Here is a 12,523-nt window from a genome sequence, read left to right as displayed (position 1 = left end):
ACTTGAATCAGCATGGTAAAGAAGAGAGTTGCAGAGGAGACGGCTGTCAAGACGAAGAAGGCCAAGATCGATCCAGAGCATTCCGAGGATGAGTCTGAAGATCAGTTGGACGATCTGGACTCCAACGATTACGACGAACAGGAAGATGAAGCAAGTGAATCTACCAACAATAAAGAAAACGGCGACGCTAATAGACCATCCAGACAGGAACAGAAAAAGCTTTTGTCGGAGAGAAAACTCAAACGCAAGTCAGGTACTCAAGTAGAGAACATCAAACGCCTTTGGGAGAAATTGAGGGTGAAAAATCCTCCAATGCCAAAAGAAGTCCGCGATAAGCTCTGCGACGAGACATGGGAACTATCCAAGGATGTGATTGGCGATCTTGTTTTGAAACACGATGCCTCGCGTGTGGTTCAGACGCTTGTGAAATACTGTTCAAAAGAGCGCCGTGAGATCATTACAAGAGCTCTTAAAGGCAATTTCTACAACCTTGCTACCTCTGCTTACGGAAAGTACTTGTTGATAAAGTTGCTGCACTACGGCTCCAAGGACTCGAGAGAGCTTATTCTGTCTGAGCTCCATGGAAAGCTCCGCAAACTGATTCGTCATAGAGAAGGTGCCTATGTTGTGGAGGACCTATATGTGCTATACGCTACCTCGAAACAAAAGTCTCAAATGATCCGGGAGTTCTGGGGCTCGGAGTATGCTGTTTTCCGTGACCCGAACGACACGCGTACCATCAAGGAGGTGTGCGCTGAGTCCGCTGAGAAAAGAGCCCTGATTGCCAACAATCTCATGACAACCATCCGTGGCTCCGTGGAGAAAGGATCCACCGGGTTCCAGATTCTGCATGCCGTTATGCGCGAGTATGTGCAGATATTCGAGAACGAGGAAGTGCGCGCTTTTATTGAGCTGTTGCAGGACCAGGTGGCCGAGCTGGTGCATACTCCTGAAGGTTGCGAGGTCGCTTGCACTCTGGTTTCTAGGGCTAATGCCAAGGAGAGAAAGGCCATCTTGAAAGGCCTGAAAAACCATGCCGAAGCATTGGCCACGAACGAGCACGGTCAGTTTGTGCTGCAGATGATTTTCATGACCGTTGACGATACGGTTCTCGTTAACAGAACGTTTTCGGGCGCTTTGAAAGACAGCTTTGACAAGATCATGGTTGGCAAGTTCTCTAGAAGACCGTTTGTGTATTTGCTCAACGGACTGGACCGTTCTTATTTCTCACCGCTGGTCCTCAAAGACGTTGAGAAGTACACAGAAATGGCCACTGAGACGTCCAAGAAGCCACAGGACCAGCGTCGTAAGGAGTTGCTCAAGAACTTCCTTCCTATTTTCTACGAGACATTTTTGCACAAGCCGGTAATCTTGGGCGAGAATTTGGGTGCTCAGTTTGTTCTGGAGCTTATTCTGAACAACGAGTTTCCTGAGGAGGCACAGGAATATAGACAGCAAGCACTGGACATAATAATCACTGAGATGAAGCAGGAGCTTGACGAAGAGCATCTGCTGAATAAACCATTCACTCCTAGACTGGTGAAGACTCTCATTCAGGGTGGAAGATGGAACAGCAAGGAGAAGAAAGTTGACGTGGTGGATGGTATCGGCATTGGCAAGGAATTCGCATCTATCTTTGCCGAGAGAGTGTTTGCAAACGGAGAAAATGAAGACGTTCTCAAAGCGTGGATTAACGACAACCAGGGTTGTTTTGTTCTTGTTGCTCTGTTTGAATGTTTGAAGGATGCCAAGAAGCACTCATTCCCTAGGAAACTGAAGAAGATGGACAAGCTGATCAAGAACCAGGGCGACTCCAACAAGGGAGCACAGCTGCTGCTCAAGGTGTTTTGAGGTGTAAAGGTGTTTAGAAAAATAAAGTAAATAATTTCGATGGCAAAAAACTAACAAGTTTAAACCAAGCATGGCCGCCAAAGAAGACTGGGAAAAGTACAAAAAGCCCGTGGACGATCCCGAAGAGGAGAAGAAAGAGGAGAAAATCACGCCATTGAGCGAAGGTGATATCCAGGTGCTAAAGACCTACGGTGCCGCCCCATACAGTCAGTCGATCCGTGAGATAGAAAAGGACCTCAAGGAGTTGGAGACACGCATCAAGGAAAAAATCGGCGTTGAGGAATCTGACACCGGGCTTGCAAGCCCCAACTTATGGGACGTGGCCGCGGACCGCAAAAGAATGAGCGAAGAACAGCCCTTGCAAGTCGCAAGGTGCACAAAGATGATTGAGCCTTCTGCAGAGGAGGAGGCCGACGGAAAAACCAAATACGTGATAAACATCAAACAGATTGCCAAGTTTGTGGTTGGTCTTGGTGAAAGAGTTTCGCCAACAGACATTGAGGAAGGAATGAGAGTTGGTGTGGACAGGACAAAGTACGAGATTCAATTGCCTCTTCCTCCTAGAATTGACCCTAGTGTGACGATGATGACAGTGGAAGAGAAGCCGGACGTTACGTACAGCGACGTTGGAGGCTGTAAAGAACAAATTGAAAAGCTCAGAGAAGTCGTGGAGCTTCCGTTGTTGTCTCCTGAGAGGTTTGTCAAGCTGGGAATTGACCCCCCAAAAGGTATTTTGCTCTACGGCCCGCCAGGGACGGGGAAAACACTCTGTGCCCGTGCTGTGGCAAACAGAACAGATGCCACATTCATCAGAGTCATTGGATCTGAACTTGTTCAAAAGTATGTCGGTGAAGGTGCAAGAATGGTGAGAGAACTGTTTGAGATGGCCAGAACAAAGAAAGCATGCATTATTTTTTTCGATGAAGTTGATGCCATTGGAGGAGCCAGGTTTGACGATGGTGCCGGCGGAGATAACGAAGTCCAAAGAACCATGTTAGAGTTGATTACACAGCTAGACGGATTCGACCCTAGAGGAAACATAAAGGTGATGTTTGCCACTAATAGACCGAACACGTTGGACCCTGCGTTGTTGAGACCGGGGAGAATCGATAGAAAGGTTGAGTTCTCGCTGCCTGACCTTGAAGGCCGTGCCAATATTTTCCGTATCCATTCCAAATCGATGTCCTGTGAGCGTGACATCCGTTGGGAGCTGATTTCCAGACTCTGTCCAAACGCTACCGGAGCTGAGCTGCGGTCGGTGTGTACGGAGGCTGGTATGTTCGCAATTCGTTCTAGAAGAAAGGTTGCTACTGAAAAAGATTTCCTACAAGCTGTTGAGAAGGTCATTAAGGGAAACATGAAGTTCAGTTCGACATCGAGATACATGCAATACAATTAATCGTGAAAAATGACCATCACTCCCACCAGCTGACACAGCCCATGCCATCAGTCTGGCAGCTGGCTATTAGCGCGTAAGGTGGCACCTTGCGGTCTTCGGCGTCGAGTCCGTTGGTTTGGTCATCTGCGGTTAGAGAAGTGAGCGAGTTGTCTGGTCCCTTTGGTCGCACGTCATTGAAGACCTCTTTTTCGATGCGGAAATTGATTTTCTCATTGATGTCTAGGTACAGTTTTGTCTCCTCATCCATTTGCCAGATCCATGCGTTATCATCGGCGGAGTAGTACGAGCCTTCAAACATGTAATTTTTTGGAATGAAAATGTCGTTAAAGAAATTCATGTTGACTTTTATTCCCTCGTCGCTGCAGCTTTCGATCCAGCCGGTGAGAACTTCGCCCACCACTGGTTTGAAGATAACAACGCGGAATCGCACATTGATGAACACCGCACCGTCTCCAGGTTTGAGTAGACCGTCGTCCACCTGTAGAAGGTCCCAAACTGCGACGACCAATCCAAGTTTGTGGATTACTTTATTAGCGTATTTGATGTTCAGCTCATTCTGGACTGCCTCCTCGATCGGAAGGTGGAACAAATGCGGCGATATTCGGATGAGATCAGAAAGCACAGAGAGTTGAAACATGGAAACAATTCAATTTTCTGATTTTTTTTTCATGCTGGATTATTTAAGCAAGATCAATTTCCACGAATACATTTTGGAATGACATATTCTTTATAATAAATACCTAATAAACTCTCTTCGCTGGAGGAACTGGCTTACATTCAGCTTCATCAAGAGTTGTGGCAATCACAGCTCTGTATCCAAGCTTAACGTCCTTTCCATGACCCTTCTGCCATGAAAGAGTGTGTTTACGCCAGTTCTCGTCATCTCTTTCTGGGTAGTCATCTCTGGCGTGAGCACCTCTACTCTCCTTTCTTGCTGCAGCTGCAGTGGCAGTCTGTCTAGCACAAGTGAGCAGGTTCTGGAGTTCCAACGTTTCGACCAGGTCCGAGTTCCAGATCATCGATCTGTCGGTGGTCTTGATTCTGTCAAACTTGGCGTCAATCTTGCTCATTTGCTTGACACCCTCGTCCAGAGTCTTTTGCTCTCTGAACACGGCGACGTGCTTTTGCATGCTCTTTTGCATCTCGAGTCTCAATTCAGCAGTGGTGACATCTCCATCAGCATTTCTTAGCCTATCAAGATTGGCAACGGACTCGTGGCCAATATCATCTGGAATCTCTGGCAATGGTGCTCCAGGGCTGAAGTTATCTCTGATGGTGTGCGAAACGGCTCTTCCGAAGACGACCAGGTCCAACAAGGAGTTGGCTCCCAAACGGTTGGCTCCGTGCACAGAGGCACAGGCAGCCTCACCACATGCGAACAGACCTGGAACAACAACGTCCTCACCCTTCTCGTTCTGGGTCAGAACTTCTCCGGTGTACTTGGTTGGAATGCCACCCATGTTGTAGTGCACAGTTGGCAAAATTGGAATTGGCTCCTTGGTGACATCAACACCAGCGAAAATGTGGGCAGTCTCAGAAATACCTGGGAGTCTCTCTTTCAGCACGGATGGAGGCAGGTGGGACAGTTGAAGGAACATGTGGTCCTTGTGAGGACCAACACCTCTTCCGGCGTTGATTTCCATGGTGATGGCTCTGGAGACAACGTCTCTGGAAGCAAGATCCTTGGCAGTTGGAGCGTATCTTTCCATGAATCTCTCACCCTCGCTGTTCACCAGGAATCCACCCTCGCCTCTGGCACCCTCGGTGATCAGACATCCAGAACCGTAGATACCGGATGGGTGGAACTGCACGAACTCCAGATCCTCCAATGGCAAGCCAGCTCTGCTGACCATGGCGTATCCGTCACCAGTACAGGTGTGAGCAGAGGTACAGGAGAAGTAGGCTCTACCGTATCCACCAGTGGCAATGACTGTATTGTTGGCCTTGAATCTGTGCAACGTACCGTCCTCCTCGTTGTAAGCAATGCATCCCACACATCTTCCGTCGTGCATCAACAGGTCCATGGCAAAGAATTCGATGAAGTAATGGGTGTCATATCTGAGCGATTGACCGTACAATGTGTGCAGCAGCGCATGGCCGGTTCTGTCTGCAACGGCACAGGTTCTGTAAGCCTGTCCTCCCTTACCGTATTCCTTGGATTGACCACCAAAAGCTCTCTGATAGATCTTTCCCTCCTTGTTTCTGGAGAATGGCAGACCGTAGTGTTCGAGCTCGATAATCGAGTCCGGAGCCTCTCTAGTCATGTAGTGGATGGCGTCCTGGTCTCCCAGCCAGTCAGAACCTTTCACCGTGTCGTACATGTGCCATCTCCATTCGTCAGGGTGCATGTTTCCCAGGGCAGCGTTGATGCCACCTTGGGCAGCGACGGTGTGCGATCTCGTTGGGAAAAGCTTCGAGATACAGGCAACCTTGAAGCCCTCCTGGACGAGACCGAAGGCTGCACGAAGACCGGCACCACCGGCACCAATCACCACGGCGTCGTATTCGTGATCGATGATGTGATACTCCTTGGCCATAGCAGAGGAAGCCGTCTTACCATTGAGATTATTGTACTTGGTGATCACCTGAGCAGTCGATCTCGACGACGAGAACAACCGGCGTCCAGCGATGCGCGATTTCAGGGAAAGCATGGTAAATTAACAAGGTTAGTTTTTCGTGAGGACTTTTTTTCTTGGGGTTTTACATAATCAGGTCAATCGGAGAACTTACGGAGGAGAAACCACGGGCCAATGGAATTTTGCGAATTTGTAAATTCGGATATGGGATGTCTACAGCCGATGAGCGTCCGGGGTTGGCTCCCAACGGATCACGGCAGGTTTCTTCTGTCGCAGAGGCCATGGTGTGGTCTACGGCATCTAAACACAGCAGGCTGGCCAGGTAGCCCGATAGTCGTATTCACGTACTTCGATCTTTTTTCGTGTCTGGGCCTGTCCGCGAGCACACAGCCCAAAAAAAAAATCGAAAAAAGAAAGAGACATTTCTACACACTATTTAATAAATTCCAGATCGTAATCACAGTCATTAAACTTTCGTAATCATTCCGAACGCCATCCCCAGAACCGGCTTTCCCATCTGAGCGCCAGACTGCTGAACAGCACACTCACGCTCGAGCAGGCCATCGCCAGACTCGACCACGTCGGGCTCAGACGCGAGTTATGGTACGGATAAATAACTCCCGCAGCGATAGGGATTCCAATAACATTGTAGACCAATGCCCAGCCAAAGTTGAATTTCACACGGTTGATCACCTTGCGCGACAGCTGGAGCAGGATCTGCAGCTGTTTGAGCGGCTGTTTCTGCGACAAGAGGACAAAATCGCAGGAGCTCAGGGCCAGATCCGACCCCGAGCCCATGGCAACGCCAATGTCCGCCGTCGCCAGCGCAGGCGCGTCGTTGATGCCGTCGCCGACCATAGCCACCACCGCCGGCTTTGTGGGCTTGTTCGGCACACTGTGGTACGTCTGTTGCAACCACTTGATCTTGTCGGACTTGCCCTGCGGTAGCACGTTCGCGATCACGTGATCCGCAGCTATGCCGACCTCGCGGGCAATTGCCTCGGCGGTGACGTGGTTGTCGCCGCTGATCATGTACACGTCGACGCCGCGCCGGCCCAGGTCGGCGATGACGTCCTTCGCCTCCGGCCGCACCTCGTCGCGGGCCGCAAGCAGCAGCAGCAGCTGTCTGTCAACAGCCACGCAAACGACGCTCTTGCCCTGCCGTTTCCACTCCTCCAGAAGCCGCATTTCCTCGTCTGTGAAAGGCACGCCGTGCTCGGCCATCATCTTCTCGTTGCCCAGAAGCGCACGCTTGTCTTCGTAGTCGCCAAACACGCCGCGCCCGCTCTCTTCCTCGACCTTTGGGACCAGCGTGGTTCCCAGCTCGAATCCCTTGCTGCTCGCGGTTTCCACCGCAAAGTTGCGCACGGCGGCCGCTAGTGGGTGTTTTGACCCAAGCTCGAGGTCTCTGGCAAGCTGGACAGCGAGCGCAAAGTCTCCAGCGACGTGGTGGTCGGTGACCTCGATGTCTGCCTTGGTGAGCGTTCCGGTCTTATCAAAACAGACCACTTCGACGTTGGCTGCCTGCTGGAACGATGCGCCGCCGCCGCGGACCAAGATGCCGTTCTTGGCGGCCAGTCCGGACCCGACAAACAGGGCTGTCGGCGCAGCAAGCCCCAGACCGCACGGACACGCGATGACAAACACAGCAATCGAAAACTGCAGCGACCAGACCACCCAGCCGCCCACGTCGACGTCCAGATAGCTTTTTGGCAGGACGGTGTATCCAAGAACGAGCCAAACGATCCAGACGATGAGCGAGACTAGACACACGACAGGAACGAAATAGCTGGTGAGTTTGTCGGCAAGCTTTTCGATCGGCGACTTGTTGAGCTGGCCGTTGCGCACAATGTCGACAATCTGGTCCAGCAGCGAGTTGCCCTGCAGAGCAGAGATCTGCGCACGCACGGTCCCCGGGCCCTGGCTCACGGTGCCGGCAAAGATCTGATCGCCTTTGACGTGGTGGATCGCATGCGACTCGCCCGATAGCATGCTCTCGTCGAAATCGGCCTCGCCGTCCACGATGATGCTGTCGACGGGCGGAGAGTCGCCAGGCTTTATTGCGATGGTGTCGCCGAGCTCGAGGTAGTCAACACCGATTTCGCGCTCGACGCCGTCCTCCACAAGCGTCGCCTCAGTGGCCTTGAAGCCGCTCAGCTGGCTGACAGCGTTGGCCGTCTTGCTCTTAGACCAACTCTCGAGCAGCTTGCCAATGCTCAGGAAAAACGTCAGAAAGACAACCGAGTCGAAATACGTCGTTGTGAACCCGTTGCTGCCCCGTGGCGCGCGCGCAGACAGCGCCAGCATCGCGATGCTGGCGATATAGGCCACGGTCGTGCCCAGAGACATGAGCAGGTTCATGGACCCGAAACGCAGCAGCCGCCGGCTCCAGGGCACGCTGCGCTTCCACAGCGCGCGCACCTCGCGCAGCGCCTTGACATGGAACATGCTGGCGCCGAAGAAGTACACCGGCGTGGCCAGAACGAAGAGGATCCACACCACTCGAGAGACGTTGCCGCGCCACAGGGGCTGCATCAGCCACATCCGAAAGGCGTTGTGTTTTGGCAGCAGCGACATGCCCACGATGCCAAACACAAACGTCGGCACCGCCACGACCGTCGACAGCGCAAGCTTGCGCACGATGCGCCGCAGCTCCTGCCGCGCCAGCTGCGTGAGGTGCTCCTCCACGGACGCCACGCGCACGATCTCGAGCTGGAACTTGTCGCTCAGCGCGTTGATCTCGCCCACAATCTTGCGGATCGTCAGCTGCGGCGGGCTCGGCACGTACGTGAACTTGATGTACGGGTGGCTCAGGCTGATCGGGTCATTGACCACGACCACGTCGCCGTACTCGTTCAGCTTGTTGTTGATGATCTCCGGACAGTGCTCGCAGTACATGCCGCTGACTTTGAGGTTGACGGTGCGTGAGCGGGTCTTGGTGGCGGCGTGGCTGATCTCTCGCACGCTCAGCACCTCAAAGTCGTACCCAACGTCCTCCACGCACTGCCGCAGCCGCTGCAAGTCTGCGTCGCTCGCCGACTCCAGAATAAATAGGCCCTGCTTGCTGACGATGTTGATGTTGCGCTCCAGCACAAACGGACAGCTCTCGTCGACCGCCTGGCTGATCGTCTGCGCGCACGCGCTGCACGTCATCCCGCCAATTAGCGTCACCACCTCGTATTTCTGCGACCGCTCGACCGGTAGCATCTCCAGCAGGCTGCACTCGAAGCCGGCCTCGCGCAAGGCGTTGATCACGTGGTTCACATACTGACGCTCCGGCAGCAGCACAGTGCACACGCCATCGATCAGCGACACACTGAAGACAGGCTTGTCGTTCTGTGTAAGCGGCACACTAAGGCTCTCCAGACACCGGCCAATGGCAGCCTCGACGTCCCCGGCGCACGACGCACACGTCATTCCCTGGACGCTGAGCAGAGCACGGTACTCCTTTAGCGGCTCGGTCTTCACCTCCACGTCCACAACGGTGCTGTCCTCTGAATCCGAGTGTGTTCTGCGTTTGAGCCGTTGCAGCAGCTCGGGGCCCCCATGCTTCTCGTACTCCTCGCGACACTTCTTGCAGTGATCGCGGTGGTGTTTTTGGCGCGTGCCGGTGGCAAATATCCGTTTTGCCTTGAGCAAAACCAGATTCGCCGGCTCCGTCCACGAGGGCCTGGACTGGTCGTTCGAGATGTCCCAAGAAATGACATCAAAGCCGCAACTCTCGAGCTTGCGCAGCACACGGGCCTCGTTCGCAGCAAGGTCGGCGCCCGGGCCAACAATGACCAGCTCGCCGTCGCTCAGAAACACAACAACGGGGGGCCTTGTCTTGTCAGCCGTTCTGTCATGGCACACGATTCTGTTGAACTCGGTTACATCAAAGACTTCTTTGAGAGCGCGGTGGATGCTGATAGAGCACTCGTCGCAGTGGACGTTGGCTAGCTGAACCGTGAAACGCTCCATTATTTGCAATTCCACAGGACAGGGTGCAGAAGGCCGTTCATTTATTCATGAATTTTTTCTACGCGAAATTATCTCAGGCGCGAGCATCGGCGAAAATCACTCTGCTGCGCGGCGGTGCGGCTCGGTATACGCAAAAACCCTGGTGTCGAACCGCACCACCATGGCCGTCACGTTGTCGGTGCTCATCTTGCTGATGGCCAGCTTGCACAGGGTGTCGCTCGCCTTGTACGGGTCCATCTCGTCCTTGATCAGGTCCACGGCGTCCTGGTCCGAGCACACGTCCCACAGTCCGTCGCACGCTAGTATCAAAAAGTCGTCCTGGTCGGTTAGCTCTGTGCATGTCGTAAAAGGCGCTCCTATCACCAGACTTTTCAGGTAGACGTCGCCGAGCGAGCGCGTCACTGCCAGGACGCCGTTGACGCGGTTCTTGAGCATTATCCCGCCGCTGTTGACGATCCGCTGCTGCTCCAGCTTGTCGGAGGACTTGTGGTCGTACGAGAGCCGCACGGCGCGCCCCCCGCGACACAGCACGATCCGCGAGTCCCCCACGTTGGCCGTGTAGAGCATTCTTTTGTGTTTCCTGGTCGGCACGAAGTCGAAGGGCGTCGTCTTTGGGTCGACCTCGTCCTCGCTCGCAGAATCGTCAATCTCCTCCTCCCATCGCAGCACCGCCACCGCGGCAGTGCACCCGCTGGAGCCTTGGATTTCGCGCTCCATCTGCACGTCGGCCTCCAGAAAACTGCTGTTCAGGTTCTCGCGCAGGTCCACGTTGTCGTCATCCATTATCTTCTCCACAAGGATGTTGTGCAGGTTCGACCCGCACCACCTAGCGGCATTCTTGCCCGCGTGGCCGTCAAACACCGCAAAATACCCCCAATCCAGCCTCTCAGCAAAGTTCGCCACATACGTGTGAACGTCCTCCATGCTGGGTCTATACTTTGAGTTCCGATTTTCGCAGACACCAACGTCAAACGAGAGTCTATTGCAGGGCCCCGACTTCGCGTCGAGGTGTTCTTCCACGGTTTTCATGCCGCTGTCGCTGTGCAAATGCAAAAGGTCACCAGATCTTCTTTTCAAGTATTTCACCACGTCCTTGGCCGACGGGGAGGGCTTAGACATGCCAGATCAATCCTCAACTACCAACTTAACGTAAAAACAGCAGCAATTATGTCTATGCGGCCAGATTGTCGGTTGTTCCTGAGATTATCGGGTGGTAAAAGAGAACCAAGAGGTGGAAGAAATAAAAATAGTCGTGCGCGTCAGCCAAGACCCTACAAGAATTTCTGAGCTTGCTATAATTAAGCTACAAATACAAGCCTTCGAGGTTCTCCTCGATCTTGTTCTTCAAAACGCGCTCCTTGGCCTGCTTGAAGTCCTCGGCAATCACCTGCATCCGTCTCTCACGCAGAGCCAGCAATCCGGCCTCGGTACAGATGGCTTTGATGTCTGCACCCGAGAAGTCTTCTTTGGTGTTGATCAATGTGTCTAGGTCTACATCCGGCGCGATGTTCATCTTGGAGGTGTGGATGGTCAGAATCTTCTTCTTTGTAGCAGGGTCCGGATTCTCAAACAGGATCTTCCGGTCGATTCTGCCCGGTCTGATAAGCGCAGGGTCCAGACTCTCGATCTTGTTGGTAGCCATGATCACCTTGACGTCGCCTCGGTCGTCGAACCCGTCCAGCTGGTTCAATAGCTCCAGCATCGTACGCTGGACCTCTCTCTCGCCTCCCGACGAGGACTCGTATCTCTTCGAGCCAATCGCGTCAATCTCGTCGATAAACACAATAGAAGGAGCGTTCTCGCTCGCCACCTTGAACAGCTGTCTGCACATCCGTGGACCGTCTCCCAGGTACTTCTGGATCAGCTCGGAACCAACAATTCTGAGGAACGACGCACTCGTCTGGTTCGCCACTGCCTTGGCTAGCAACGTTTTTCCTGTACCCGGCGCACCGTACAATATCACACCCTTTGGCGGCTTGATACCCATTTCCTCGTACAACTCCGGATGCGTCAGAGGCAGCTCGACGGCCTCCTTGATCTCCTGGATCTGCGATTCTAATCCTCCAATGTCTGCATACGACTCGGTCGGCGATTTGTCCATCTTCATCACGTTCACGACAGGATCTGTCTCATCTTGCAAGACTCCCACAATAGAGACAGTCTTGTGATGCAAAAGCACTTGACATCCGGGCTCTAAAAGTCCCTTGTCCACAAACGACAGGATCGACACGTAGTACTCGGGACCGCTGGAAGACGACACAATGGCGTGGTCGTCGTCAATGATCTCCTCAAGCGTCCCAATCGACATTGGCGTTCCTCTGATGTCGTCGATCTTTTCTCTCTCTTCTGCTTGTTTCTGTTCCGTCGGCTGCAAAATCTCCTGGTTGGTGACAAACTCTTCCTCAAGCAGCAGGTGGTCCTTGATCCGCTCGAGTTTGAGCAATTTGAGCTTGCAGCGTGTGTTCGGCAGCACAGAGGGTAACTTGGCGATGTTGTCTGGTCCCTTGCGTTTCTTTCTTCCAAAAGTCTTGGTCTGGACAGGAGGCTCGTACTTAGGCTTCTCCTTCTTCTTGTCCTGGTCCTTCTTCTTGCCGCTAGGCATCGATGCGTCTTGTCCCTGTTTTGTTAGCTAGCGTGGAGGTGCTCATACTCACCATTTTGTCGGTTTGCCACTGAAGAAATGAAAATAAGAATTAAAAATATATCGACGGGTCGATCGTTTTTTTTAGCTCTATAC

General features: G+C 53.0%; 9 protein-coding genes across 9 annotated transcripts; 3 read left to right on the top strand and 6 right to left on the bottom strand.

The window, feature by feature from the left end:
- Nucleotides 1-12: 12 nt before the first annotated feature.
- On the top strand, nt 13-1,851 carry KL911_002702 (uncharacterized protein; the record flags this gene model as incomplete). The annotated part of the gene is made up of 1 exon (XM_043197801.1): nt 13-1,851. One exon carries the CDS (start codon nt 13-15, stop codon nt 1,849-1,851), a length of 1,839 nt encoding a protein of 612 aa, XP_043054300.1.
- A 70-nt stretch (nt 1,852-1,921) lies between these two features.
- On the top strand, nt 1,922-3,250 carry KL911_002701 (uncharacterized protein; the record flags this gene model as incomplete). The annotated part of the gene is made up of 1 exon (XM_043197800.1): nt 1,922-3,250. The coding sequence occupies one exon, from the start codon at nt 1,922-1,924 to the stop codon at nt 3,248-3,250; it is 1,329 nt and encodes a 442-aa protein (XP_043054299.1).
- A 16-nt stretch (nt 3,251-3,266) lies between these two features.
- On the bottom strand, nt 3,267-3,887 carry KL911_002700 (uncharacterized protein; the record flags this gene model as incomplete). Its single annotated transcript, XM_043197799.1, has 1 exon — nt 3,267-3,887. The coding sequence occupies one exon, from the start codon at nt 3,885-3,887 to the stop codon at nt 3,267-3,269; it is 621 nt and encodes a 206-aa protein (XP_043054298.1).
- Nucleotides 3,888-3,990: 103 nt separating this feature from the next.
- KL911_002699 (uncharacterized protein) lies at nt 3,991-5,901 on the bottom strand (the record flags this gene model as incomplete). Its single annotated transcript, XM_043197796.1, has 1 exon — nt 3,991-5,901. The coding sequence occupies one exon, from the start codon at nt 5,899-5,901 to the stop codon at nt 3,991-3,993; it is 1,911 nt and encodes a 636-aa protein (XP_043054297.1).
- Nucleotides 5,902-6,306: 405 nt separating this feature from the next.
- KL911_002698 (uncharacterized protein) lies at nt 6,307-8,187 on the bottom strand (the record flags this gene model as incomplete). The annotated part of the gene is made up of 1 exon (XM_043197795.1): nt 6,307-8,187. The coding sequence occupies one exon, from the start codon at nt 8,185-8,187 to the stop codon at nt 6,307-6,309; it is 1,881 nt and encodes a 626-aa protein (XP_043054296.1).
- Nucleotides 8,188-8,265: 78 nt separating this feature from the next.
- KL911_002697 (uncharacterized protein) lies at nt 8,266-8,754 on the top strand (the record flags this gene model as incomplete). The annotated part of the gene is made up of 1 exon (XM_043197794.1): nt 8,266-8,754. One exon carries the CDS (start codon nt 8,266-8,268, stop codon nt 8,752-8,754), a length of 489 nt encoding a protein of 162 aa, XP_043054295.1.
- Nucleotides 8,755-8,800: 46 nt separating this feature from the next.
- On the bottom strand, nt 8,801-9,786 carry KL911_002696 (uncharacterized protein; the record flags this gene model as incomplete). Its single annotated transcript, XM_043197793.1, has 2 exons — nt 8,801-9,178; nt 9,253-9,786. 2 exons carry the CDS (start codon nt 9,784-9,786, stop codon nt 8,801-8,803), a joined length of 912 nt encoding a protein of 303 aa, XP_043054294.1.
- A 96-nt stretch (nt 9,787-9,882) lies between these two features.
- KL911_002695 (uncharacterized protein) lies at nt 9,883-10,905 on the bottom strand (the record flags this gene model as incomplete). Its single annotated transcript, XM_043197792.1, has 2 exons — nt 9,883-10,269; nt 10,378-10,905. The coding sequence occupies 2 exons, from the start codon at nt 10,903-10,905 to the stop codon at nt 9,883-9,885; spliced, it is 915 nt and encodes a 304-aa protein (XP_043054293.1).
- Nucleotides 10,906-11,089: 184 nt separating this feature from the next.
- Nucleotides 11,090-12,388, bottom strand: KL911_002694 (uncharacterized protein; the record flags this gene model as incomplete). The annotated part of the gene is made up of 1 exon (XM_043197791.1): nt 11,090-12,388. One exon carries the CDS (start codon nt 12,386-12,388, stop codon nt 11,090-11,092), a length of 1,299 nt encoding a protein of 432 aa, XP_043054292.1.
- Nucleotides 12,389-12,523: the final 135 nt, after the last annotated feature.

The sequence above is a fragment of the Ogataea haglerorum genome (assembly GCF_019207285.1).
Source record: "Ogataea haglerorum isolate 81-453-3 chromosome Unknown 81-453-3_NODE_7_length_556738_cov_96.333754, whole genome shotgun sequence".
Taxonomy (NCBI): Eukaryota; Fungi; Ascomycota; class Pichiomycetes; order Pichiales; family Pichiaceae; genus Ogataea; species Ogataea haglerorum.
The sequence above is the reverse complement of the archived record's forward strand: the minus strand, read 5'-3'. Positions and strand labels throughout refer to the sequence as shown.